This window comes from Mus caroli, unplaced genomic scaffold (assembly GCF_978045245.1).
Source record: "Mus caroli unplaced genomic scaffold, Mus_caroli_1 scaffold_2, whole genome shotgun sequence".
NCBI classification, from domain to species: domain Eukaryota; kingdom Metazoa; phylum Chordata; class Mammalia; order Rodentia; family Muridae; genus Mus; species Mus caroli.
The window spans coordinates 89,793,815-89,821,453 of NW_028227257.1; the positions used below are offsets into that span (position 1 = coordinate 89,793,815).

Sequence of the window (27,639 nt, forward strand, 5' to 3'; positions counted from 1 at the left end):
TGAAGACTGGAGTTTCTTTCACTGCTGGGTAAAGCTTTGCACAGATCAGAGAAAACAGGAGGGTATACTTACTTGTAGCCTTCCCCAGCCCTCTTTATCGTCAATAGGGAGGTTTCACAATATATGGGGCTATTAGATATATATCCCGGGAATGCTGAGGGGATTTTTCTCCCTAAAAATCATAGAATTTAGGAGTAGAAGAAACATGAGAAGTCATCTCAGTCAACCTCCTCATTTTAGAGGTAATGAAACCCAGGTAAGAGCTCACTCATCTTAGGCTGACAGAGCTTCAGGCCAGGCCAGGGGTAAGAGATCAGGCCTGACTCTTGGCCTAGTGCTTTCTAGTCAACTAAGAATGCTTGGAGATGTAGAAGCTTAAGACCTTTAAAAATCTAAAATCTCACTGCTGATACATAGATGTAACAACCTGTCAAAATTTATTCTCGGGCTGGTGAGATGGCTCAGTGGGTAAGAGCACCCGACTGCTCTTCCGAAGGTCCAGAGTTCAAATCCCAGCAACCACATGGTGGCTCACAACCATCCGTAATGAGATCTGATGCCCTCTTCTGGTGTGTCTGAAGACAGCTACAGTGTACTTACATATAATAAATAGATAAATCTTAAAAAAAAAATTTATTCTCAAAACTGACTTAAATAAGGGCTCCATTATGGAAGACGTCAGACGAGGGTGAAGGCCACGCATGCTGACACTGACCTAGTCAGCCAACGGCACCCACTTTTTAGAGTGGCTTTGTGAATGGAGCAGACAGGTAATATACACTGTATAAAAATACTGTCAATTCACACTACTTTTATAATTACTGAGCTATTCCTTTTTGCTGAAGGACAGTAAAACTTTTCCACTAGAAAGCATGAATGCTGTTTTCAGCTAAAAGAACTATGTGTATGACTTTTATCTTTTGGTTAACTTTTTTCCTTGTATTAGTGTTAAGTAATACGAATACAGTTATGTACCAACTTTCACACAGTAACATTTTAGAAAAGACTAATTTTACTAAATAGTATGCATAAAGCTATAAATCCTAAATTATGAAACAGTATAACAAGATTTCAACAGAGCAAGGCAATAAAATAAAGCATTAAGCACTAAAGATGATTAAGTTAAGAATTAAACTTCCTTCTACTAAATTAGCTATGCTACATGGAGAATGAACTGGGTCAGCCTTGAGACACAGGCAGTTTTGGCTTCAGGTATCATGACAGTGACATGCTGCTAATCAAATCAATGCGAGGGACCACAGCAGGCCAGGGTTAATAAAGTGGTCTGTGACCCAGCAAAAGCAACCCATCACCTGAACCTAGTCTACGTGCTATTTGATTAAACTGCATCTGATGTGAGGGCCGTGGATGGTGCTCAGTTTGTAGTATGCTAGCCTAGCATGAACAAAGCCCCACGTTCCATCCCACTGCATAAAACCAGGCACAGAAACATGCACCTGTGACCTAGTCCAGTCCAGGTGGAAGAGGAGAATTGTGACTTCAAAGTCATCCTTAGCTACACAACAAGGTTCAAGTCAGCCAGAGAACCATTAGATCCTGTGTCAAACCCTCCCCCCCAAAAAAACCCCAAATCCCCAAAACAAAGACAAGTCAAACACACCCACACCACCACACGTACACACACACACTTGTAAAATTTAGTAACATATACAACTCAAATCTCAAGCTCCTAAATTTACTCAAACATAAAAGCTGTTTCTCAGACACCATTGATAGCTTTTTGTGTTTTTGAGACAGGGTTTTTCTGTGTAGTCACCCTGGAACTCTGTAGACAAGGTTGTCCTGGAACTCTGGATCATCCTGCCTCTGCCTCCCAAGTGCCTAAATTAAAGGGATGTTGTCACCACCACCCTGCAGTAATTTTGTCTTTAGCTTAAGCACAAAAAAGTTAAAGCTGCTTTAGCTGACATGGTAGCACAAGCCAATAATCCTAACACCTGGGAAGCTGAGTCTGAGCGAGCCTACAATGCACAATAGGATTCAACCTCAAACAGCCAAAAGCAATGGGTCTGGAGGGCTGTTTGGCACAGTGGCTAAGATGGTCTGCTGTTCTATCCTGAGGACCAGGGCTTATCAGATGCTGGCACCCACATCAGGTGGCTCTCGGATGCTGCTTCTTTTTTTTTTTTTTTTAAAGATTTATTTATTTATTATATGTAAGTACACTGTAGCTATCTTCAGACACTCCAGAAGAGGGGGCCAGATCTCATTACACATGGTTGTGAGCCACCATGTGGTTGCTGGGAATTGAACTCAACGACCTTTGGAAGAGCAGTTAGGGCTCTTAACCGCTGAGCCATCTCTCCAGCCCCTCGGCTGCTTCTAACTCTATGGTTTCAAGTGATCCATGACCTTCACAGACATATAAGTAAAAATAACCGCTGGGCAGTGGTGGTGCACATCTTTAATCCCAGCACTCCGGAGGCAGAGGCAGGTTGATTTCTGAGGCCAGCCTGGTCAACAGAGTGAGTTCCAGGACAGCAGGGCTATACAGAGAAACCCTGTCTCAAAAAAACCAAAAAATAAATAAATCCAAACTCGGGCTGGAGAGATGGCTCAGAGGTTAAGGGATCCGATGTAATGGGATCCGATGCCCTCTTCTGGTGTTTCTAATGACAGCTACAGTGTACTCACATACACTGTAAAATAAATAAATCTCTAAAACAAAAACAGAAAACTTTTTTTGAGTCAGTGTTTCTCTGAGGATATCCACTTGCTTCTGCCCCCTGAGCGCTGGGATTAAAGGTGTTTGCCATCACTGCCCTTAATTTATAGGCAGTCACACTTTACTAACAATGAAGAAATATCATCTCACCTTCAGACATGATGCTCTATTATATACTGAATATTGAATTCAATTATATACATTGAACGAGGACTAAAAGTGAAGTAAAACTTATTTGACACCTCATGGAGCCTCACAAATGCTAAGCATATACTATTACTGTGCTAATACCTCTGGACTCCCAAGTTTTCTTTTTTTTAAAAATTACATTTTGTGTGTATTATTAAAAACAACTCAGTTCTCTCTGTGCAGCTTGTGGGTCCTGGGTGCTGAACTCCGATCACCAGGTCTGGCAGCAAGCACTTTACCCACGGTTCCCTCAGTTTTCTTTCTATAAAAGACAGTCTTAGGGGCTGGGTGTGGTGGCACACGCCTTTAATCCCAGCACTTGGGAGGCAGAGGCAGGGGGATCTCTCTGAGTTGAGGCCAGCCTGATTAGCCTACATACGGAGTTTCAGAACAGCCAGAGCTACATAGTGAGTTCCTGTCTCCAACCCACCCCAACTCCCAAAGAAGGAGAAAAAAGGACAACTTTATTCATTGCTTTGCCAACAAAAACAAGTCCATATTAATATATTATCATATTTATAACCTTAGAAGGGAACACTATTGGTTTTAAATCTTTTTGGCCTTGATATAAAATTGGATTTAGACTAAGTTCTCCAGGAATGCAGAAGTCAGTTTTATCAATGGTCTCCTTCTAGTTTCAACTTTTACTGCAAGAATGGCTTTCAGAGCTGGGTGTGGTGGCGCACGCCTTTAATCCCAGCACTCGGGAGGCAGAGGCAGGTGGATTTCTGAGTTCAAGGCCAGCCTGGTCTACAAAGTGAGTTCCAGGACAGCCAGGGCTACACAGAGAAACCCTGTCTCGAAAAACCAAAAAAAAAAAAAAAAAAAAAAAAGAATGGCTTTCAGGTAAGAATGGCTGGAGGTTTACCTTTACCATACAGCATCAACTGTGTCATCAATAGGATAAAACAGCTTAATGCCTGACATTAAAGCATTAAATAAACAAACACACATGACACTGTTAACTGTACAGTATCAACTAGAGGATATATAAAAACAAGACATCATAGGCGAGAATCCCAATTGGTGGTGTAGGCCTGTAATCTCTGCACCTAAGAGGTGGAGGCAGAAGGATTGAAAGTTCAAGGTCACCCTTTTCTTATCTGTGTGGGAAGTTTGAGAAGAGTCTGGGGTCTGTACAAAAAACTAAGATAGTGGAGTGGTCAGGAATGGGATCACTAAAGTCAAGCCTCAGTTCACTATCTACTACATACACAAGCAGTAAGTCCTAACTTATACTGTCACGCACTGCAAAAGTCAAGTTCTGAAATGAGATACAGTAAAACTCAGTCTTTTTACTAAACTCTAAAATTACTATAATCTCTGAATTTTAATTTTAGTTGAACTGATGTTATATTAGGCTACTTAATGATGTTAACAAGATCATTTGGGATATGACTGCAAACTTTTTGACAGGAGCGAGGAACAAAGCACTTGTGTGTGCTGGAAATCTCTGTGTGTGTATAGGGGTGGGGGGTAGGTGTGGGGTGGTGTTCCACCAGGCTATCCTCAAATTTGAAATCTTCCTGCCTCCGTCTCTTACATGTTGATAAAATGACCTATATACCATACTGACTAAGTCAATTATAAGTTTTGAGTCCTTTCTTAGTGGGCAGACCATGATTAGCCTGCATCTCTGGAAAGTGGCCTTGTGTCAAAGATCAGGAGTACAGCATTTTTAAAGACAAAGTCACAATTATATTCATGCTCCAGGAGGTTACATTAGTGAAAGACTCAGAATAAAGCCTAGTAACATCTGCTTTCTTTGCAAGGCTCACAACATCTTCCAGCCACTGCAATGGTCTGAACAATGGCCAAGGTCACAGACAGCCCCAGAAGGGTCACCAAGGCGAATGTGGTGCTGGGCACGGAAGGCTGAGTAGTGGCTAAGCAGGCACAAAATACTGCTGGGACAGAATGGCAGTCCCTCAGTCATTTTACTGAAATAAGCCATGTATGTGTATGTGTGTATATATAATATATATCCCCCAACAATCTTCTTGTCTTCAAGTGTCACTGTAACAAAGAGCTAGCAGTCTCTCTTTTTTTGGAGGGGGGGGGGGGAGGACAGACAGGGACGACAGGATCTTGCCACAAGTCTCCTGGCAACATCAGACATAATCACAAGAGGTCCAGACAGGAAAATCTCTTGTTTAAGGCCAAAACCTGGGTTATAGAGTAGTATCTTGTCAAAAACAACCTAAGCAGTGGTAGGAACATGAGCTAATCCTGAGTTTACTTCCCAGTACCACTCACAAAACAGAAAAGACAGAAGAGAGGGAGGTAAGAAGGAAAGCAAAGGAGAGAAAAAAACAAGACTTGGCAAAAAATTTATTTTCTTTTATAAATTGTCAAACTATGTGACTTCTGAGCAGCTGACTGGATCTCAGCATAGACTAAGGAGCCCACTTATTTATTTCAGTGAGTGGGGAGGCACCCTGGAGAGATAGCTAATACCCCTGGATATTTTTCCAGATGAGCTGTGGCACCCACTCCACATCTTACAATCACCTGCAGATTCTGAAGAAGTCTGCTTGCAGCTCTTCTGGCCTTTGAGGTGGCAAGCACCAAGCACACACACTGTATATGGTGCAAGCATGACAATCTGAGTTCAATCAGTACCAACCATGTTATACAAACACACAAAGAATCTGGATGTGGCCACAGTCTACCCACCACTTGGGAGGCAGAGCAGATGAATCCTGAGTTGGAGGACAGCCTATATAGCAAGTACCAGATCACTGACACAGTGAGACCCTGTCTTAAAAAGTGAGAGAGGCATGTGTGGTGCCTGCTTGGAATCCCAGCAGAATTGAAGCACAGAAGGTGGACCAAGTCCAGATCAGTAAACTTAACATCATCAAGCAATTCCAGGTCTCAGTGAGAGAACCTTTCAAAAAATGTGTCTGGCTTCAGAAGTGAGATATAAAGCTGGTAGGTCTCTGCTTGGGCATTCGGGGGGGGGGGGGGGGGGGGGAATCACAAAACCATTACAATTCCCCTAGGACTATCTTAAATGGGAAGTTTTACCCATTTCTGATCAGATTATCTAAAAATACCACTGACAAACTTAAATCCCATTGACTGCTAGAATAGATTCTACTTCTATAGCTTTTCTTCCTATCATTTTGATTTATACTTAATAAGAATACTTAGAAGACTAGTGAAAGTCAGAAATGAGGCCAAAATATCAAGTTGTATAAAACGAAAAGCCATCCTTATTTTTACTTCACAGATCTGGAAATTCCAACGCCTAGTCCTCGCATAGCCATTCCTGTCTTTCTCTGTTACATGAAAGAAGTATCGTTATCTTTTTTTTTTTTTTTTACATTTTTAAATTTTTTATGAGTTCACATGAGAGTAGGACATCAGATTCTATTACGGATGGTTGTAAGCCACCATGTGGCTGTTGGGAATTGAACTCAGGACCTGTGAGAGAGCATCCAGTGCTTTTAACCACTGAGCCATCTCTCCAGCCCTATGAATTATTTTTGTTTGATACATAAAATTTGTACTTATTAACAGAGTACACAAAACATGTATTAATATTCAGTGCATGAAATATTTTAAGATCAAAAGGTAGTATTTTATTTTTTTACTTTGATGGCAGACTGATACATTAATTCCTTTTAGCTTTTAGGACTTAATTCCTTTTAGCTAACTCGTGTGTTCTCACAGTTTAAGTTGGACTTCAATTAGCATGTTATTCCTATGCTATAAGTTGTCCTATAATAAAAAAACTGATGTTCTTTTCTCTAAAATTATTGTTCTACTAGAACAGAATAAACTGTCTTACCTGTGGGGTTCTCCGAGGATTCTGTAGAATTTGGATCAGTGCAGGTTTTGTCTTTCACGGTCAGCTTAGGCAGACTCTCATCTCTAACTTCCTGTGTTTGGCTTTCTTCCTCCTCCTCACCATCTGGGAATTCCCACTGAGACTCGCCCGACTGTTCGTTTACATAGAAATATCGTCTATGATCCCTAAATCACAAGAAAGAAAACCCATGTTTTAACATCTGTTCTCCTACAGACACACTTCCATTGGGTCCTGTCCCAGGACAGCAAGCAGTCTGCTCTCACAGGGACGAACCTCTTCTTATGGACTGCTATTCACAAAGGCCACAAAGAGCTTTGACAATTGTGGATGAAGAACCCAGGATAACTCAAAGCTATTTGCACTGCCAGCAGCTCTGTGAATACAGCCCTTCGCCCTCCAACAGATGACTTGGAAATCATTTGTTTTGTTTGTTTGGTCTTTTTTTTTTGCCAATGTAAAACCAGGTTTCAAGTGTCATTAATGAAGGGACTCAGTTGCCTAGAACACTAATTTCCCTTCCAAAGAAGAGAACATCGAAGTGAAAGGTGACTCTTCCCCTCTTGGACCGTGGAATTCATTTCAAATTCTTGATATCAAACACAGTGAAAGCTAAAGAGAGGGAGAGGATCTGGGAGCTGAAAAATAAAAGAGCAAAGATTTCAAATAACGAAAAAAAAAAATCAAGAAAAGCCAAATATAAAAAGAAATGTTTTCATCTGACCTGCTGGCAGAGGATAGTAATCTTGCTCTTCATTCACTTCTGCAGTCACGAAGTTTTCCTGAACTTCACCGAGGTTAATCAGGAGTAGTTGCTTCCAGAGGTCCTGTAAAGCGCACAGAGCTCTCGCATGCGCTTAACCCCCAAGCCCGCCCTACTCCGTGCAACACTCTGGAGAGTAAAAACCGGCTTTGTCCAATCTTGGGAAAAAATCTGTTACATGGAACACTTTTAAACATTGCTTTTTGTTTTTCCGAATGTGTGGCTGGCCAAAATCTGCTTGCAGGCGCTTTGCCTGCCCAGCACCACTAACTGCAGCTGCTCAGTCTCCAGCCAGGCTGTCATGGCGTCAGGTGGTGGTGATCACAAATCATGTCTGAGATGTCAAAGGTGAAAGGTAAAAAGGGGAGAAGAGTGCGTACCTGTCCCAGTGGCAGGACCAGCCTTTAGGAGTGGCGTTTATTTCATACTGTTTTAGCTGTTCTGCAGCATCCTGAAGCTTTCGTTTTAGGTAATTTCCATTGAGAGCCCCTTCCCGCCAGTCTGCAATTCGAGTCTAGAATCAATAGAGAATTAATTAGAACTTATGCCAGGGACTCTTTTTTTTTTTTTTTTTAGGTTTTTCGAGACAGGGTTTCTCTGTATAGCCCTGGCTGTCCTGGCACTCACTTTGTAGACCAGGCTGGCCTCGAACTCAGAAATCCGCCTGCCTCTGCCTCCCGAGTGCTGGGATTAAAGGCGTGCGCCACCACGCCCGGCATGCCAGGGACTCTTAAGACTATATCACGTCAGGCAGTGGTGGCACACACCTTTGATCCCAGCACATGGGAGGCAGAGGCAGAGGCAGGCCGATTTCTGAGTTCAAGGCCAGCCTGGTCTACAGGGTGAGTTCTAGGACAGCCAGGGCTTTACAGAGAGACCCTGTCTTGACAAAACAAAACAACAAAAAAAGACTGTATCACAATGCTCTAATGGAAGATATCATCTTAATTAAAATGTATGTCTATTAAGGTGGTATTTGCTTTGATTAATAAAGCGTTACTACTACCTGGAGCTGACAGTTCAAATATGAAACCAAAGCTAAAACTGCAAAACACATCTTAAAAAAAAAAACAATTATTTAGAGGCAGGAGTGGTGGTACACGCCTTTAATCCCAGCAGAGGCAGGAGGATCTCTGAGTTTGAGCAACTATACATCAACCTCCAGGGCTGCCAGGACTGTATAGACTCTTTACCAAGCACTACCCCACAAAATGATGTTATTATTATTGATTAGGTGTGCATGTCTTTTGTGTAAGTATATGATGTGCTCTGAGAAGAGGTTCAAGGACAACTCTGTAGTGTTGGTTCTCCCACCTTATGGGTTCTGGGAATCAAATAACAGTCATGTAGTTTTAGCGCTAGCATTTAGGCCCACTGCCAACATCTCAATTCACTCTGTACATCAGGTTAGCCTCAGACTCAGACATCCACCTGCTCCCACCTTCTGGGTGCTAGAACTGAGGGTGCACACAACCATTACGTAGTTTACAAAATGTACTCTTAATACAGAATGCCATTTATGGGCTATGAAGATAGCTTGGTTATTAAAGTCCTTGCCACAAGTACCAGGACAGGAGTTAAGATCCCCAGACCCGAAATAAAACCCAAGCAAACACCATGGTTCCCCTGTAATTACAACACTCAGAAAGTAGAGACAGGGAACACGTGGAGCAGTTGGCCAGATGAAGCAGCTACACTGGCAAGCTCTGGATTCAACTGAGAGACAGAGGGTGCCTCAGCGAATAAAGTGAATTGCAACAGAGAACAACTCAGTCTGAGCCACTACATGCATGCATGCACAAATACATAAACACATATATACAGGAACACCACATATACATGAAAACAAAACAAGTGCTGTCAATCAAGAGAGTTGGCTTGGCAGTAACCCCAAGTCTGGTCCCCAGCACCCATGACAGGTAGCTCACAAATGCCTTTACCTCCAGGTCAGGGGACCTGGCAGTGTCTTCTGGCCTCTGCAGACATCTGAACACATATGGCACACAGACACATGAATAAAATAACACTTCTATAAAATGTAAGTAAGTTTTTAATCTCAGCACATTTGGAGACAGAGCCAGGAGGATTTCTGATGCTCTGTATAGTAAGCTCTAGGCCAGCCACGGCTACAAGTAAATCAAAAATAAGACAACAACAAAATGCCACGCACACCCAAACCAGCTGCATTACCTCAGTCTGTAAGAGCAGCATGTGAAAGTTGGAGATGGACTGTCTGTTAATCCCTAGGAATTCAAATTTACTTGTCAGGGTATTTGCCAGTTCTCCAATCTGAAACTGTAACAGAGAACAGAAAAATTAAACCCAGAACTCCAGCACTCCTTCCTATACTATGCATAGTCTCTCATTTATTATTACTGGTAGTAGGATTTATTGTCTACAGACAGATAATTGTAACTGGTTATATTTAGGCTTCTAATTTATCAACGTCACATAAAGAATGGATAAAATGTCTATTTATGTATGCACACATGGATTCACAGGGTAACAAAGATCCTAATCATCAAATTTACACAAAGCGGAGGTTTTCAGAGGGTGGGATAATAAGGAGTAAAAACTTTCATCCAGAAAACTGGGAATCTAATGTACAGCATAGAGACTATAATTAACAATACCATATTGTACGAGCTGGAGAGATGGCTTAGCAGTTAAGAGCACTTTTCATTTGTTTACCACAAGACTCCTGGAGACTGGAGCCAGGACATGAGACTTGTAAGCCCACGTCTTTAGCCAGTGAGTCATCTTGTCTGTCTCCATACCAGAGTGTCCCAATGACAGCTCAGGTACAAGAAGGAAAAATCACTATATGAGGGGCTGGAGAGATGGCTCAGAGGTTAAGAGCACTGGCTGCTCTTCCAGAGGTCCTGAGTTCAATTCCCAGTAAGCACATGGTGGCTGACAACCATCTGTAATGGGATCTGATGCCCTCTTCTGGTGTGTGTGAAGAGAGTTAACAGTGTACTCTTAACCAATCAATCAATCTTCAAAAACCAACCCAACCATACTGTACAGGTGAAATTTTTTCAGATCAAAATATTCTAACACCCCTACACCAAAGAAAGTAAGGTAACAATTTATTAACAGGCTTTGTAATAATATCAGTATCTATATATATTTTATATCTATAGAGAGAAAGGAAAACATCTAAATGTGACACATGGTAAATGTGTCAATTATACCTCAAAATAACTGCACGGAGAACATCTTAATTGATATTCTACTATCACTTACTAGCCCCATGCAGAAGCCTTAAAATTCCCCTTCCCCAGGACAGCCAGGGCTATACAGAGAAACCCTGTCTCGAAACCCCCCCCCCACAAAAAAAAAAATCCCCTTCCACTCCTTTCTACATGGCTGCATAAAACACTAGTGATCAAACATCTTTAAAAATACTATGCTACAGGGTTTTTGTTTTTTTTTGTTGTTTTTTACCACAACAAATTAAATTTAAAGAGCCACATTGAGCTAACCAGACTAAAAATTTTAGTTAACGCTGGGTGTTGGTGATGCATGCCTTTAATCTCAGCACTTGGGAGGTAGAGGCAGGCAGATTTCTGAGTTCCAGGCCAGCCTGGTCTACAGAGTGAGTTCCAGGACAGCCAGGGCTATACAGAGGAACCCTGTCTCACAAAAACAACAACAACAAAAAACAAAACAAAACAAAACAAAAAAAAAAACCCAAAATTTTAGTTTTAACAACTCTGCCTATACTCAAGATGCATATACATTTTGGTCATATTCCTCAATACACTGTAAGCCAGGTGTGGTAGTAAAAGCCAATAATCCTCTCAAGAAGTCTAAGCTCTGGAGAAGTAAGTTCTAAGACTGCCTGAGGTAGATAATGTTTTAAAAGAACCATTTAGGCAATCATATACATATGATATGCACAAATCATAACATAGTGCTAGGTATCATAAGCAGCCTAGAATGATTTAACACGTATGAAGGATGTGCATTAGGTCTGTGCAAATGCTGCTTTGCTTTACAAAAAAGACCCAAACAGTTCAGAATTGATTCTATCTGATGGGATCCTGCTATAAATCATTTGTGAACCAGAAGATTTCATTATGAGGTTACAAATGCAATTGAAAACAAATTTGTCTTTGTTTAAAGACAAGTATTTCACATAGGAATGAAATCTTTTCCTCTCTTTAGTACTTATAAATCTGAGAAGCCTGTATCAGTAGATTCATTCTTTCCAGCCAAAGCTTAATCCCAAAGAAAGTAAATATTAATAATTTTCACATAATTTCTCAGCATCAAAGTTTTTACTTCAGCCTTAAATGGAATCTTTTAATCTAACAAAGTGAAAGAGTTAGGTTTGGACATAGTAGAGCTTATGATTTGCAAACAGCAATTAACTGCAGTTTAATGACTGAACCTATAATCCCGGCACGCGGGAGACTGAGACAGCAGGAGCCCGAGGTTCAGGGCAGCCTCAGTAGATGCAGCAGACCCAGACCCACCCCGAGCCAAGTCCCACACTCCATACTTTCAGGTCCTGCTCTTCCTCCACTTTAGGTGCTAGCTGGACTTTGATCTTCTCAGAAGACTCTTCTACTTCCGTTTCTTTGTCTGAAATTTCATCTATTTTTTCGGAATCTTCAGCACCAATTGCTACAAAACAAAAACTCCATGAAATTAAGTCAAAACAATTGAGGTCCAAAGCATTTTATTGTCTTTGCAGGACACACCTGAAAAACAGTATTAGCACCCTTTCTTGCCCGCTTTGTCCATCAGCAACCCTGCACCCAAAGGTCCTTTAGGAAAAGGTGAGCAGGCCATCCTACTGCTCTACTGCTGCATTTACCTTCTGGTTTCCGTCTTCTCTCTTTACTACCTTTTCTTTCAAAAACACATCAATTTCTTACAAAAGCTAAACATCAAACTTGGAATAAACAGGATTCTTGACTAAATTGGGTGAAACAGGAAGCTTTTAGAGCCAGAGGCGCCAATGTCAGTTGCCAGGCATGGGGAGGGGTGGGATGCCTGTTATTCTAGCACTTAGGAAAAATAAGGATCCAAGTTTCAGGCCAGTCTGGACTACAAAGTAATTTCCTGCCTCAAAAACCTCACCACCAGCCAGCCAGTCATGGTGGCACACTTTAGCATTTGGACAGAGACGAGTGAATCTTTTTGAGTTCAAGGCCAGCCTGGTCTACACAGGACAGTACCAGGTCACCCACAGCTACAGACATAACATCTCAAAAACAAACAAACAAACAAACAATCAAACATCCCAACCCCATCCAACTCATTCAGCCTTCCTGAAGTGGCTAAGGTCTACAATCATCAAGATTCATATTGCTGGTCGCCGGGCGTGGTGGTGCACGCCTTTAATCTCAGCACTTGGGAGGCAGAGGCAGGTGGATTTCTGAGTTCGAGGACAGCCTGGTCTACAGAGTGAGTTCCAGGACAGCCAAGGCTACACAGAGAAACCCTTTCTCAAAAAAAAAAAAAAAAAAAAAGATTCATATAGTTGGGCTGCAGAGATGGCTCAGTGGTTAAGGGCACTGACTACTCTTCTTGGGGTACTGAGTTCAATTCTCAGCAACCACACGGTAGCTCACAACCATCTGTAATAGGGTCTGATGCTCACTTCTGGTATGTCTTAAGACAGAAACAGTGTACTCATATATACAATAAAAAAAAAAAGAATCATATAGTTTTGTACACCTATAGTACCAGCTACTCTGGATGGGAACAGAGGAAATATGCTTGAGCCTTAATGCAAGGTTCTGGGCCAGTTGAAGCAACCTTGCCAAAACCCTTTCTTTCTCTTTCTCTCTCTCTCTCCAAGAGAAAACAAAGTAAAAATTACAACAGCACCTCACTTTGTACAGCAGGCTAGCCTGAAACCTATGATCCTCAGTACTGTAAGTGTCAGAATTATAGATGTGGACAGCGACACCTACCCTCAGGCTTTTTGAATGCTATTTAAAAAATATGAATGTGTTACATGTCCATGTTCTACAGTGCACATGTGAAGGTCTAAGAATAATTTTGTGAAGTTAGTTCTCTCCTTCTACCTTTGTGAATAACAGAGACTAAGTATCTTAACCCATGGGCCCATCTCACCAGCCCTTTTTCTACTTTTCAAATGACCTGAAACAAAATCTATTAGTCTGATTTATTGACTTATAACAATTATATTCTAGAAAACTATCAGTTTTGAGTATCACTATACTTCTGATTGCAAGATTTTGTACGGGAATTCAGCAAGTTATACAAGTGTGAGTACTAAGTCTCCAAGGCAGGTTGCTGTGGCTTTGGGCAGAAGGCAGCCGGGTGGAAAGAGCATGAAGCTACCCTAGTGACAACTGACAGTGAGATGGTGAAGTCTCTAGTGGACATCTGACCACTGATCACCAAGCCACAGAACCTGAACGATGCATACAGGCACTCAGCAACTTCCTCAGTGCCAGAAACCCATGGTGTTGGCTGGGGCCACTCCAAAACCACTCAGGGTCACAACAAATCTTCCTGAAGGAAGTTAGCAGAGACAAGTGCCTTTGAACTAAATTAGAAAGAGAGCAAGGCTGTAGCTCACCCAGACCCTGGGAAAGCATTTTTGCAACAGCTTCCTTTCACAGATAGAATATTTGATGGCAAAGTTATCAAGAAAAGCAAGCAAGGATTCGAACAGTTTATATAAACAATGTCACTCGCCATCCTCTGGGACAGAATGAATATTCTCTTAACATGTTTTTATAGGATTAAGTAGATAAGAGCTATACCCCATCTTAAAAAAAACATGCCTGAATTTGGTGAGAAGACATGACCATTACTGATTCATCTGCATCAATTCAAAAGCTGTAATTCCCCTAGCATGTGCATACACGGCTATAATATGCCTTAGCTATACCAACAGTCACTCACATGCTCCCATTCATTTTGTTTTGTTCTGGCATTTGACAGTAAGTTAATTTAATTTAGTGAAAACTTTTTTTTTTTGGGGGGGTGGGGGTTCCCAGACAGGGTTTCCCTGTATAGCCCTGGCTGTCCTGAAACTCAGAAATCCACCTGCCTCTGCCTCCCAAGTGCTGGGATTAAAGGCGTGCGCCATCACCGCCCGGCTAGTGAAACTTTTATTCCAGCTTCTAGCTCTTCTTTGCTGTGCCCACATGTACATTATAGTCTCAGAAGCTGCCCTGCAGAACCTGAGTTATCCCAATTAAATTTGTTGACTTGGTTCTATTTGCAGATTCTGTGTCATGCTTTCTTCTTGAATCTGACTGACTAGAATATTTCTCTTCCCTACTTTAACTTGTGATATCACTACTTGGTCCTAACTTATGTGTGGGGCACTTCACCCTTTGTTTCTGGTGCTGCATATTCTATATTTTATGTGCAGAAAGTTATCTTCTTTTTGGCCTATAATTCCTTTCACATGGAAGATTAAAGAAAATCTTTATATTCTGTATAAAAACAAATCAGATCTGTATACTAAAATCACGGTTAAAAATTTGTTTTTCAAGAAAAATTGAGGGGCTGGTGAGATGGCTCAGCAGTTAAGAGCACTGACTGCTCTTCCAAAGGTCATGAGTTCAAATCCCAGCAACCACATGGCGGCTCACAACCATCTGTAACAAGACCTGATGCCCTTTCTGGAGTGTCTGAAGACGGCTACAGTGTACTTACATATAATAAATAAAGAAAAAAATTACCCATTCTTTAAAAAAAAGAAAAAGAAAAATTGAGATACCGTATACACAACCAAGCATGCACATATGCATGGCCAAAATATGAATAACTAGGACTCTATCTATAGCAACACTAAAATGTGCCTTATACTGTTGAACACCTTGACAAATACAGTGTGACCAACAGAAAAGAATAAAGGAACTGGAATCCCAGAATCCGGCTTCATCTGAATCTCTGTACCTGTCATCAATCTTCCAACTTATCAGTGTCCTTCTTTAGTGTCATCAGGGACAGATTGTTAAACACAAATGTTTGCCTATTTTCAAGGTTTCACATACAGATCAGCACCTGTATATTTCTCCAAATCTTTTTTTGTTGCTGTTGTTCAACACTACTGTATCAAAAATTAATGTCAGTACATATGATTAAAGTTTTCGTTCATTTTTGCACTGCTGCATAAAATTCCATAATAAAAATACACAAGTTGGCTGGGGCTGGGGCCACACACCTTTAATCCCAGCACTTGAAAGGCAGACTTCTGAGTTCGAGGCCAGCCTGGTCTATGAGCAAGTTCCAGGACAGCAAAAGCTACACAGAAAAACTCTTGTCTTGAAAACCAAACTAACCAACCAACCAACCACCCCACTTATTTATTGTGAGGGTGTAGGGTATGGCGGTCTCGATGTGTGCAGAGGTCAGAGGATAACTTTCAGGACTTCCTCCATCCGTCCATCCGTCCACTACTTGGGTGGGTCCGGGGCCTTGAACCCAGACTGTCCTACTTAGTAGCAAGTGCTTTGACCTGCTGTGCCCTTTGGATACTTCATGTATATGTACCATGTCCATACCTAGTGGCCAGAGGCCAATTCTCCTGCCAAAGCAACAAGTACTCTTACCCATCCTGCCATCTCTCCAGCCCTACCCATTTATTTACTTTTTGAGACAGAGTTTTGCTCCATTTTGCAGGCTACCTGGAATTCATCATATATTCCAGGCTAGTCTGGAATTTGTAATCTTTCTATTTCAGGTCTCCCAAATGCTGGAATTACAGATGTCCTACCATGCACTGATTACATTATTGGGACAGAAAGGGAGGAGGGGCTCTACAAATAATGTATGCATTTGTTTATTACTTGTTTGGTTTTAACCAGAACAGGCAGTAAGTATATTCTGCTAAGTATATCAAAGAAAGGCTTTATGTTCAAATCTTACTCCTAATTTCCCACTACAAAATTAGGGTCAAATGTAAATTAAAATATTTCTTTTATTGAGACCACTCTGATAACTGGGAAATTGAAATAGGACAAAGGTAGAAGAACTGACTCCTCAAAGCTGTCCTCTGATCTACACATGTGCATCATGGTGCACATATGTGCGTACACACAAATAATTTTTAAAAAGAAAGAAAAAGTAGGAAACAAACGGCTGGGATAATCTTATTTCCTGCTGTTGCAAAAGTGTAATCCCTACTTTATAACAAATACAGGACTCAACTGATGCAAACCCTCAAATTCTTACATCTCTACCTAAGCAGAGAAAAAAGGAGACATGAAGGAAGATTCATTTCCAGAATTTTTGCCAAATAATAAGTGCCATCTCCCTGCTATTGTATAAGAAACAAAACACAGAAGGCTTATTACCCTCCATAGTTCAACTCTAAAGTTTCCTGTGCTCTGAGGATACTCAGTGGTAATGGGGATCCCTTGCTTGCTTTAATTCCTCCCTAGGAGGGAGGGGAGGGAAGGGGAGAAAGCTAGTTTTATAGGAAGCACAAATTACCAGTTTCTCCATTTTCTGGAGAATCTCGTCCAGTTTTACTAGAACTTCGGCTGGTGGATTCTGGACTGGTGGCTCGAACAAACATCTTCCATTTTCCTCTTTTAGACATAATCCTACGCACTCCGTCCTGAGATGCTGGCTGGCTGATGTCAGAACGTGGACTAGACCCTGACACACTACCATCTCCTTCCTCCAAGGCTCGTAACTCTGCCTACAAAGAATATGATGATAAGGTTAGCAAGACATGAGCACTCATCTGCAGTAAGTACTGTGAGTAACAAGCACCATGGCTTTGAATTTCTAAGAAAAAGCAGCATTTTATCCAGTTTCCTTCACAACTCAACATTATGCTCTGTGCTCAATATTCTTCTGCAATTAATAAATGTTCATAATTACAGTAACAGATTGATGGGAGGGGCAGATTCTAGAGATTTACAAACATACACATCTGACATACACACATAATAGAAGAAAAATTATTACTGTGTTTATGTTAAGTGTAACAGTACTAATGGGTATTGTGTCTGTTTTTTTAATCTATGATGGTTAATCTCCACTGTCCACTTGACTGACTTTGGAATAACCTAGAAGACTCACCTTTGGCTATGTTAGTAAGGGACCAACAGAGAAGTTTAACTAAGAGAAGGCCCATTTTGAATGCGGGCAGCGGGCACAACAACCTTCAAGGTAGCAGCCCCAGGTACAGCCCTGCTCAGAGCCACACTAAAGCAAACCCTTCTCCCCTGAGATCTTCGCGTCAGTCGGTCATCTCGTCCTGGCGAAGGTAACTAAGAAGATCCGAAAAGCCTCACCTTTTTCCTTTCCAAAGCTAGCTCCAGCTCAAGGGTGTCCTGCTCCTCCTCCTCCTCCCCCTCCTCACTCTCTCCAGATTGAACGACACTGCAGAGATCCTCCTGACAAGGATCTTCTGTGCCGTCCATCATCACTTCCGGTGGCTTTATACTCGGGCCGGTCTCCTCCGCAGCTGTGCTTGTTTCCTTAGTCTCTGACACCGGATCTGCTTCTTTACAAATTACTTTTCTTCTCCATCTTTCTTCCTCCTCTTTTACCCCTTCAGGCAGTAAAGGAGCGAGCAATGCAGCTGCCACCCCTTTCCTCTCCTCCTCACTGTTGGAAAGGGCTTGGATTCCTTCATTCACTTCCTATGAAGAATAAAAGCACTGAGTCAAAACTCTTAAAAAAACAAAAAACCCCGGCGGATTATTCAATTATTTGTATTAACTAACTTAATTACTGGATGCTCACAAAACCCCTGTACCATTCACATGTACAGGAAGGAAACATTAGGAAGGCAGTGGCTGGACTACAACCTACTGCCCTCTGGATATCAAAAGGGAAGCTAGGCAGACATGCTATAAGCATTTTGTCAACACGTGACTAAATCTTCATCTTCCTGTTCTGTAAAAGGAATTTACAAAATTTATTTTATTTATATGAGTGCACTGTAGCTGTCTTCAGACACATACCAGAAGAGGGCATCAGATACCATTACAGATGGCTGTGAGCCACTATGTGGTTGCTGGGAATTGAACTCAGGACCTCAGAAGTGCAGTCAGTGATCTTAACCGCTGAGCCATCTCTCCAGCCCCAAAGTTCATGTTTCAAAGGGAACTTAGAGGAAAATGAACCATGAGAAGGGCATCAGAGGGCAAGTTTAAATGCTACCCAATCTGTGAGTCAGAAGAGTGAAGACTACAGATCTCAGCCTTCATTATGCAGTTTGAGGACAGCCTGGCTACATGATACAATCTCAAAAACAAAACAAAAATGTTTAATTAATATATTTAAGTAGGTGGGCGACAGAAGCAGGTAGATGTCTTGAGTTTGAGGCCAGACAGGTCTACGCTAGACATCAAGTTCCAGGACAGCCAGGGCTACACAAATTAGCATCTCAAACAAACAAACAAACAAACACACACACACAATGTACACACACATTTATGTTTGATATGTACACATATGTGTGATATGATATATACACATATGGGTATATATACATAGGTTTGACATTTCATCTATTGGAATTGGAATACTTAAGCTTCTTACAAATGTGAAGATTACAAAGCAGGGGGCGATCTCATGTGACTGAAGCTGGCCTCAAATCTGGCATACAGCAAAAGATGTCTTTGAAGTTTGTACTTTGGGGATTTGCTTAACATGCCTAATAGAATGCTAAGTACTGGTGCAGGATAAAGATGGGATGGTATAGCTCACTCTGAACATCAAGATGAGGTTGTAATTCAATACACAATTCATAATTGTCTCTAAAAATGCTATTTACTTTTCTTACTGGAGAGATTAAAGAAATGCTTAGCTTTCACTAATATGGGTGACCAGCTCGACTCAAGACCAAAAAATTATACCAAAACAGCTTTTGTCTGTCTTTCTTTCTCTTCCTTCCTTCCTTTTTTTTTTTTTTAAGACAGGGTTTCTCTGTGTAGCTCTAACTGTCCTAGAACTCACTCTGTAAACCAGACCAGGATGGCCTCGAACTCAGAAATCCACCCACCTCTGCCTCCCAAGTGCTGGGATTAATGGTGTATGCCACCACCGCCCGGCCCAAAATAGCTTTTTTAAGTGCTAAGATATGGTAAGTGGACTTGATATGTGTAGTGCTACAGTAAAAATATAGATCAGAGTTCAAGACCAGCCTGGTCTACAGAGTGAGCTCCAGGCAGGCAGGGCTACACAGAGAAACCCTGTCTCCCAAACCAAACCAAAAAAAAAAAAAAAAGAAAAAAATTAATTTTGTAGGTCAGGTGAGGGAAAGTAGCGTACTCTTAATTCCATCATTGTGAAGCAGAGGCAGGGGAACCTAGCCTGGTCTACATAGTGTGATCCTGTCTTCATAGTCTTTCTTAAACTTTATTTTTAATTGTGTGTGTATGTGTGTGTGTTTGTGTGAGAACAGGTGCCCACAGCGGCCAGGGGCATCCCCAGAGATGGAGTACAGCTGGTTGTGAGTCTCCTGAAGTGGGTACTGATTATCTGGAAGAGTAGTGTGGGTTAACCACGTACTAAGTTCTTTTTCCAGTTTTAATTGTTACAGAAAAGACACACCACCACCACCACCACCACCCCACTTGTCTTGATATATATATATATATATATATATATATATATATAATTCAGGCTTGTCTATACTTGAGATCTTCCTGCCTCCACCACTTGCATGTGCTGGGATTGCAGGTGTATGGCACTGCACCTGACTTAAAGTAGTTATCTTTTTATTTTCGATATATCTTGTCTGGGGGTTGGAGGTGGTTCTTAAAAGGGGAACCCTTTTTACTTTTGACTCAAGTAAGGATGGGGAGTCTGATACCATGTCATCTTAGCTATATTCTGTAGAATTATCTACAATAGCCATGCTTAGTAAAAGACTAGCAGATAGGAGCTGGAAAGAGACTCAGTGATTAAGAGCACAGGCAGCTCACAATTGTCTGTAACTCTATCTCCAGGGGATTCAACAACCTCACACAGACAGACATGGAGGGAAAACACCAATGTGCATAAAAGTAAAAATAAAAAATAAGTCATAAAAATTTAGCAAATACCTGGGCAGTGGTGGCTTACGCCTTTAATCCCTGCACTTGGGAATCAGAGGCAGGAGGATTTCTGAGTTCAAGGCCAGCCTGGTCTACAGAGTGAGTTCCAGGACAGCCAGGGTTACACAGAGAAACCCTGTCTCGAAAAACCAAAAACAAAACAAAAAGCAAATAAAGAACAGAAGCATCAGATAATTAACAAACAGCATCAAACAGAAGTTTACAACATATCAGAGACAAGTGGAGTGGCCTGAGTAAGAGCAAGGGTAACATCATCAGCTCAGGAGCTTACAGCCATCAGTAGTCGTCCTCAGGCTTCCTAATGTTACAACCCTGTATTTAATACACTTCCTCAGGCTGGAGCAACCTCAACCCTGACATTTTGTTGCTACTGTCTACCTGCAATTTTGCTGTTATAAATTACAATGTAAATATCTGATATACAGGATATTTTCTATGCAAAGCCTGAAGGTTAAGGCCACAGGTTAAAAACTGGGGAAGCCGAAATTAATGGGGAAACTTAAATAGTCATATGGAGTTCCCAACTGAGTCTTTTCTCTTTGGTTGACATTCCCATGGCTGAATTTCCCATCTCCGGTTCCCACTGCAGGTGTTTTTTAAGAAGGCGTCAACGTCTGCTTGAAATGGGCTACTACTTTCTAGATGTTCTTAAGGACATAAGCTTTTAATACACTTAGCTGCTTGCTATTTTTCCTTCTCACTTGTTATAATTAGGGACTAGCCTGCCCCCAAATGCGTAGGATTTTAAAGGACACTTGACATAACACAATGATCTGAAAGGGGGTGGGAACACAATTCCAGAGCCAGCTTCTCAAAAAGCTCAAACGGCACACGACAACCTATCAAGATAATGTACAGGATGGCTGCTCTCATGGCACTGCACTCTAACACTGAATTGCTGACATGGTTGGTAACTTGTCTAAATGCTGTCTAAGACAGAGACAGTAGGTAAAACTAACAACACACGTGCTATGAAATACTATTACATCCAGCCTCTCAGACTAGAAAATAAGCAAATGCAATAAGTTATACTGCTAACCTTTTTAACTTCTCGTTTGGTGATGATGACTGGTCCACTTTTATTACTGGAAGCAGCAGTTGTTTTCTCCTTTGTATATATGTCTGTATTTACCACAAAAGCAGCCTCAGTACCTGTTACAGAACTGGGGATGGGGTGTTAAGATAAACAAAAGGTAAATATTCACAACAACTATTTCCCTTCACTTATTTTTCCTACATAATCTCTTCTTCAGTTCTAGGATTACCTGGGCTGGTAATGTTGTAATCCCTGCACCTGTGCAGCAAGGTACTGGGGTAACTCCCAAGTCACTTCATTTGTTTGTGTGTTCCAATAATAGTAGCAACCTGTGTTCTCATCCCAGACTTCTTGCCAATCTCCCATCTCAATTTCAACTGTACGGAAACAAGACATATTTTAAGTACAAATTCTGACTTATATCATCAGTCCTCACTTCTATCCCAAGACAGACATAAAACCATGACAACCTAACACCACTGAAGACAAACTCCTGTGCACTGCAACACACACACACACACACACAACCACAAAAAAGCCAAAACACAAAAAACAACCTTCAGATATTACTAAGCATCTCCTGTGAACAACCCTTCCACAACCCCTCCCAAAACGAAACAAAAAACAACCAAAAACTTTGCCAGGTGCAGTGGCACACGCTTTTAATCCCAGCACTCGGGAAGCAGAGGCAGGTGGATTTCTGAGTCCGAGGCCAGCCTGGTCTACAAAGTGAGTTCCAGGACAGCCAGGGCGAAAAACAAAAACCAAAAAAACTTCAATAAAGATTTAATCACCTTTGTGCACAGAATTAAAAACACTCTGATACAAAGAAAAACCAAAGCATTTGAACCCCTACAAAGCTAACACTCACCTGGCCCGATCTGCTACTAGTTAAAAGATTACCATTCTAGCTACTAGCTTCCAGACACTACATTTAAAAGCCAGATCTCTGAGTCTTAGAGCTAAAGCCTCTGGCTTCATGTTTAGGAAGGCCAGCTCTCAGCATCCCAGTGAGGATTACTTACAAGTCTTCTTCAACCAGGGACCACCATACTTACTTACCTCCTGCCAATGAACACTGAGTGTCATAATGCCACCCTGGTGTCTGGGCAGTGTCTGTTCCATTTGATGCGGTGGAAGAAAGGGCAGGTGTTGCCGCTTCTTTTGGTTCTGGTCGAGGTGGAGTTGGAGGTGGAGCAGAAGCTACCACAGGAGCTGCAGGCTGAGGTGCTGTTATGGCGTCTATCTCCTATGGAAGGAAAACAACAATACATGACTGGCTGTGGTGCTCACACCTGAAATCCTAACCCTTGGGACGCAGAGGCAGAAGACAGCTCTAAGGTCAAGACCAGTTTGGTAATGTTGTGATCACTGCCCCTGTGTGGCAAGGTACTGGGTAACTAGTACCTCCAGACCATTCAGAGCTACAAAAATACTATCTCAAAACACACACACACACACACAAACAAAAGCATCACTAACCGCTAGGAAGTTGGCCAGTGTGCTGTCAATGTCCGTGGCCTGGTCTCCGTTGGCCTCTTTGGATTGGGCTGTTTTCTCAGACACATCACTCTCATCGTCATCGCTGTCAGCATAAGCACCAAGTAAGCACAAACCTCCTAGAAACAGAAGGGAATATTTGTAACACCGACTATTGGAGCAAGTATTTAACCAAATACACTGGGGCTACAGAAAAGACCATAGTTTTCCTTTTTATTAGGTGTGATATGCATCTATGTATGTGTTTGTATGTATGGACACACATGTATATTCAGATATGGGTGTGGTGGGTGTCTCTTGCTGAACCTGCAGCTTGCTATTTCAGCTTGTGCTGGGCTGACAGGCAGGCACCACATCTACCCACCAGGGGATCCCAACTCTGGTGCTCATGCCTTTGCTAATGACCACATGGTCTACGCACAACACATGGTTCCTATTTTTTTTTTAAGTTGCTCTATTATACGCACAGATATTTTAGCTATATTATACACATGCCCGGTGCCTTGGAGCCAGAGGAGGGCATTAAAGCCCCTGAAAAACTGGACAGTTGTGAGCTGCCATGTGGGTACTGGAAATCAAAACCAAATTTTTTCAAAGAACAGTCAATATTTTTAACCACCCAGCCATCCCTCCAGCCCCAACACATGGTTCTGTAATCAAAGAGTCAACATTTTGTTTATTTACAAGTCAGAACTTAATTCCAAAGTCAGAATAATCACTAAATTAGGATTAGGATTGATAGGATTAATTAATAGTTGAAAAATATCTATGTACTCAGCATATATAAGATCCTAGATTCAATCATAACATAAGCACATACACACAGATGCATGCGCTCATGAACACAACACTGGGCACGGTGGCACAAGCACATATTCTCAGTACTAAGGCAACTAAGACAAGATGGTCATGAAAGCCTGGCACACTCATCCAGGCCTTTAATCCCAGGAACTCTGTGAGCTCAAGGACAGCCTGGTCTACATAGTAAGTTCTTGAACAAAACAACACAGAAAAAGGAGGAAGGAGGGGTGTAAATAATATAAATACAATGTATTCATGTATGAAATTCTCAAAAAAGTAAAATTTAAAAACACCCAAACCACAAAGAATGCCATTAAATCACTACAGATATAAATAATATAATATCCTTCAAGGAGTCAGGTCTGGTGGCACTAGTCTTTGATCCGAGCACTGTGGCACTAGTCTTTGATCCGAGCACTCGGGTCAAAGTCGGCCTGGACTACATAGCAAGTTCCAGGCAAACCAGAACTACACAATGTGATTCTGTTTGTGGCAGTTTGAATATGCCTGGCCCATGGGAAGTGCCATTAATAGGAAGTGTGGCCTTGTTAGAGGAAGTGTGTCACTGTGGAGGAACGGCTTTGAGGTCTCATAGATAAGCTTCAATCTGGCCAGTGTGATCCAAAGCCTCTTCCTAGCTGCCTGTGAAAGATACATGTCTCCTCCTGGCTTCTTTGCATCAAGAAGTACAACTCTTTCTTAGCTCTTCCTCCAGCACTATGTGTGCTTCTGTGCTGCCATGTTTTCTGCCTCTGTTAAGGAACCTCTGAAACTGTAAGCCAGCCCCAATTAAATGTTTTCCTTTATAAGAGCTGCCTTGGTCATGATGCCTCCACAGCAATAAACCCCAAGATACTGTTTCTATCCCCACCAAATCCTTCAAAGTAATAAAATTACTCTACATATACTTGATATCTTCCCCCAAAACCATGAATCACTGAACCTCATCCTCTCAAAATAACAGAATTTGGTGATTAACTATTTATTCAATCTAAGAATTATACATGTCTGCATTGCAGCACTTAGAAGGCTAAAGCAGGGTTCTACTGTGTGGTCAAGGAAGGACTACTAGTGACTTCTAGGACAGTCTGAACTATGAATGGTAGCCCCGTCTCAAAAATTAAAACATCCCACACACCTAAGCCAATCAAACTACAGCAGCTGAAACACATTTTCTAAGTAAAAACAAAGCAAGTAATGATTATTCCTCAAACGGAAAGTTCCATGAACTAAAGTGCATGAAGACAAATATAACTGGACTGGACATCATGGCTGTTAATCCTAGCTTGGGAGGCAAAGACAGGCAGAACTCTGCTTGAGGCCAGATAGGGTTACCAAAGGGAAAAGTCTCAAAACAAAATACCTTAGACTAGGAGTAAAATTACTGTAATTTTGGGGAGCTCAGCCACCCGCATCTTCAGCTTCATGGGATCTAACGTCCTCTTTTGGCCCCCTCAGGCTTCCACACACAGAACACACTCAGACAGACACACAATTACAAATAAAAATAAAAATAATTGGGACTGGAGTCAGTGTTAAAAGCACTGACTGCTCGTCCAGAGGCCCTGAGTTCAATTCCCAGCAACCACATGACTCATAACTATCTTTAATGAGTCTGGTGCTCTCCTCTGGCATGGAGGCAGAACACTGTATACATAATAAGTCTTAAAAATCACAACATTGTGATTCAGAAGAATATCTTAAAACAAAACAAAACAAAACAAAAATGTCAAAAGAAAATCAGTCTTAAAAACCTTTAATCTTCAATATATATAAAATGCAGAAAAAAGTTCTTGCTTTTCCAATGTGAAAATTCTCTAATATAAAATTTAATCCCCAAGCAACTCAGGACTATAGTATATGCATTTATAGATGAGTAAGTTTCAGCCCGATATCTGTTCTGCAGTCTCAGAGTAAAAGTCGGAGTGGTGACTTGAACTCAGGCTTGCCAAGGTAATCACTGCTGCAGAGTGGACTGGGTAACTGTATGGGGTCAGGGGTGCATCCAACCAGGCAGTGTGGGAAATGAGCTGGGTGTAGTGGAGCACACCTGTAATCACAGTCACAGGACTTGGGCAGCAAAGGCAGGAGTTATCAATAGTTAAAGGCCAACCTCAGCTAAATAAAAGGTTCTAGGCCAGCCTGGACCATGAGTCACTGGAGAAAAAGAACAATAAAAAAAAACAATGAAAGGGTCAAATGAAAAAAGTGAGGCGTGGTTGGTGCTCCTAAGGAACACAAAAGGAGCTGGGGAGATGGCTCAGAGGTTGAGAGCACTGTCTGCTGTTCTGGAGGTCCTGAGTTCAAATCCCAGCAACCACATGGTAGCTCACAACCATCAGTAATGAGATCTGGTGCCCTCTTCTGCCCTGCAGGACACATGCAGGCAGAACTCTGTATGCGTAAATAAATAAATCTTAAAAACAAACAAACAAAAAACCACAAAAGGACCAAAAAGCCGGCAGGGAGATGACTCCCTTTGTAAAATGCTTAAGGACTTGCATTCGGAGCCCTCATAGCCATGTTTTGGCAGAGTATGAAGCACACTCATCTGTAACCAGCGCTGGGGGGTGAAGTGGAGTGGTCAAGACAAGGAGACTAGGGGAGAAGAGGTCTCTGTGCAGCCCATCTACCTGAACAGTTAAAAGTTCAGGTTCACACCTGGTGTGGTGGCACACGCCCTTAATCCCAGCACTTGGGAGGCAGAGGCAAGTGAATTTCTGAGTTCAAGGCCAGCCTGGTATACAAAGTGAGTTCCAGGACAGCCAGGGATATACAGAGAAACCCTGTCTCGAACCACCCCCCCCAAAAAAGTTTGGGTTCACTTGAGACACTCTCAAAAAATAGATAAACAAGTTATGTGGCCCAGCTTTAGAAGGACGAATGTGTCTGCAGCCGTAAATAAACTTTCATGTTACTTAAAAGTTTATACACAGCAAACCCTCAGGAAAGATTTATTTTTTGTTAATCCATTTTTGTAAGCCAAGAGTGGAACCCAGAGTTTTGCATCTTACCCTAGAAAAACTTCAACGACTTTTTATGAGAAATCATAAATTAGCAACATTTAACCATCCAACAACCCAGCTGCACACTTTTATCTTTCAACTTAATAAAAGATATTTTAAGGGAAAGGCAAAAACAACAAAAATCTCTACCTGTTGCCTTGACGGCTGTCGGTCTGGTGGTCATGACTGGTGTTGGAGGGTTCTGAACAACGTTGGGGACCTCCACCACCACTTCTTGTTCATCTGTATTTGAAATGCACAAAAGGAAGCTGCAGTCAGTCAGTGGGCGAGGGTCCAAAGCTTGACCTTCAGGCCTGAATCAACTTTTAAAACCAGTGTGTATCACTGATACAAACTAAGAAGTCAAAAAACAAGCTGATCTAGAATCTTCCATTCATTTAGTGATAGCGACAGTAAGAACGTGAACACTATGAAAATGGCACCTGCAATACTTAACAATTAACATGCATAAATACATCTGCACGTTTCCACACGTTATGTACATCCTATTAACCTGATTCTTAATGTTTGATACAGTATAGATTCTCCGGCATCTACTCCATGCAATTGTTACCCTAAACCCAAAACAATTCCAGAAAAGCCCACACACAGGTTTTGTCACTTTCCCTTAAGTCTGGGGTTACCGATGCTTTGTCTAGCATAGGAAAAAAAAAATATGGGTTTGTTCACTTCTAAAGAGTGGTGTCTCCATTTCAACAAAAACGAAACCAAGCGTGACAAGTAGAGAAGGCCAGGTTCAACCGCCTCAAGGCTCGCACGTGGAAATTGCCCTCCATCTTCTGCGTTATTAAGATCG

General features: G+C 41.7%; 1 protein-coding gene across 3 annotated transcripts in view; it reads right to left on the minus strand.

The window, feature by feature from the left end:
- Fnbp4 (formin binding protein 4) overlaps positions 1-27,639 on the minus strand; it is a 33,904-nt gene that overhangs the window by 5,605 nt on the left and 660 nt on the right. The window contains exons 2-13 of one of the 3 annotated variants that reach the window (XR_015046512.1): positions 26,973-27,065; positions 22,999-23,135; positions 22,579-22,765; positions 21,746-21,893; positions 21,520-21,643; positions 17,706-18,056; positions 16,894-17,104; positions 11,963-12,087; positions 9,643-9,747; positions 7,833-7,966; positions 7,414-7,516; positions 6,764-6,856 (exon numbers count right to left, since the gene is read on the minus strand). Coding sequence is in view for 2 of the 3 variants with exons in the window: in XM_021155628.2 (XP_021011287.2) it covers positions 6,672-6,856; positions 7,833-7,966; positions 9,643-9,747; positions 11,963-12,087; positions 16,894-17,104; positions 17,706-18,056; positions 21,520-21,643; positions 21,746-21,893; positions 22,579-22,765; positions 22,999-23,135; positions 26,973-27,065 (1,800 nt within the window). In the remaining variant the exon portion in view is untranslated. Of the gene's footprint in view, positions 1-6,671; positions 6,857-7,330; positions 7,517-7,832; positions 7,967-9,642; positions 9,748-11,962; positions 12,088-16,893; positions 17,105-17,705; positions 18,057-21,519; positions 21,644-21,745; positions 21,894-22,578; positions 22,766-22,998; positions 23,136-26,972; positions 27,066-27,639 lie in introns of those variants that run through there. The other 2 variants (XM_021155628.2, XM_085834708.1) reach the window with 2 other exon arrangements.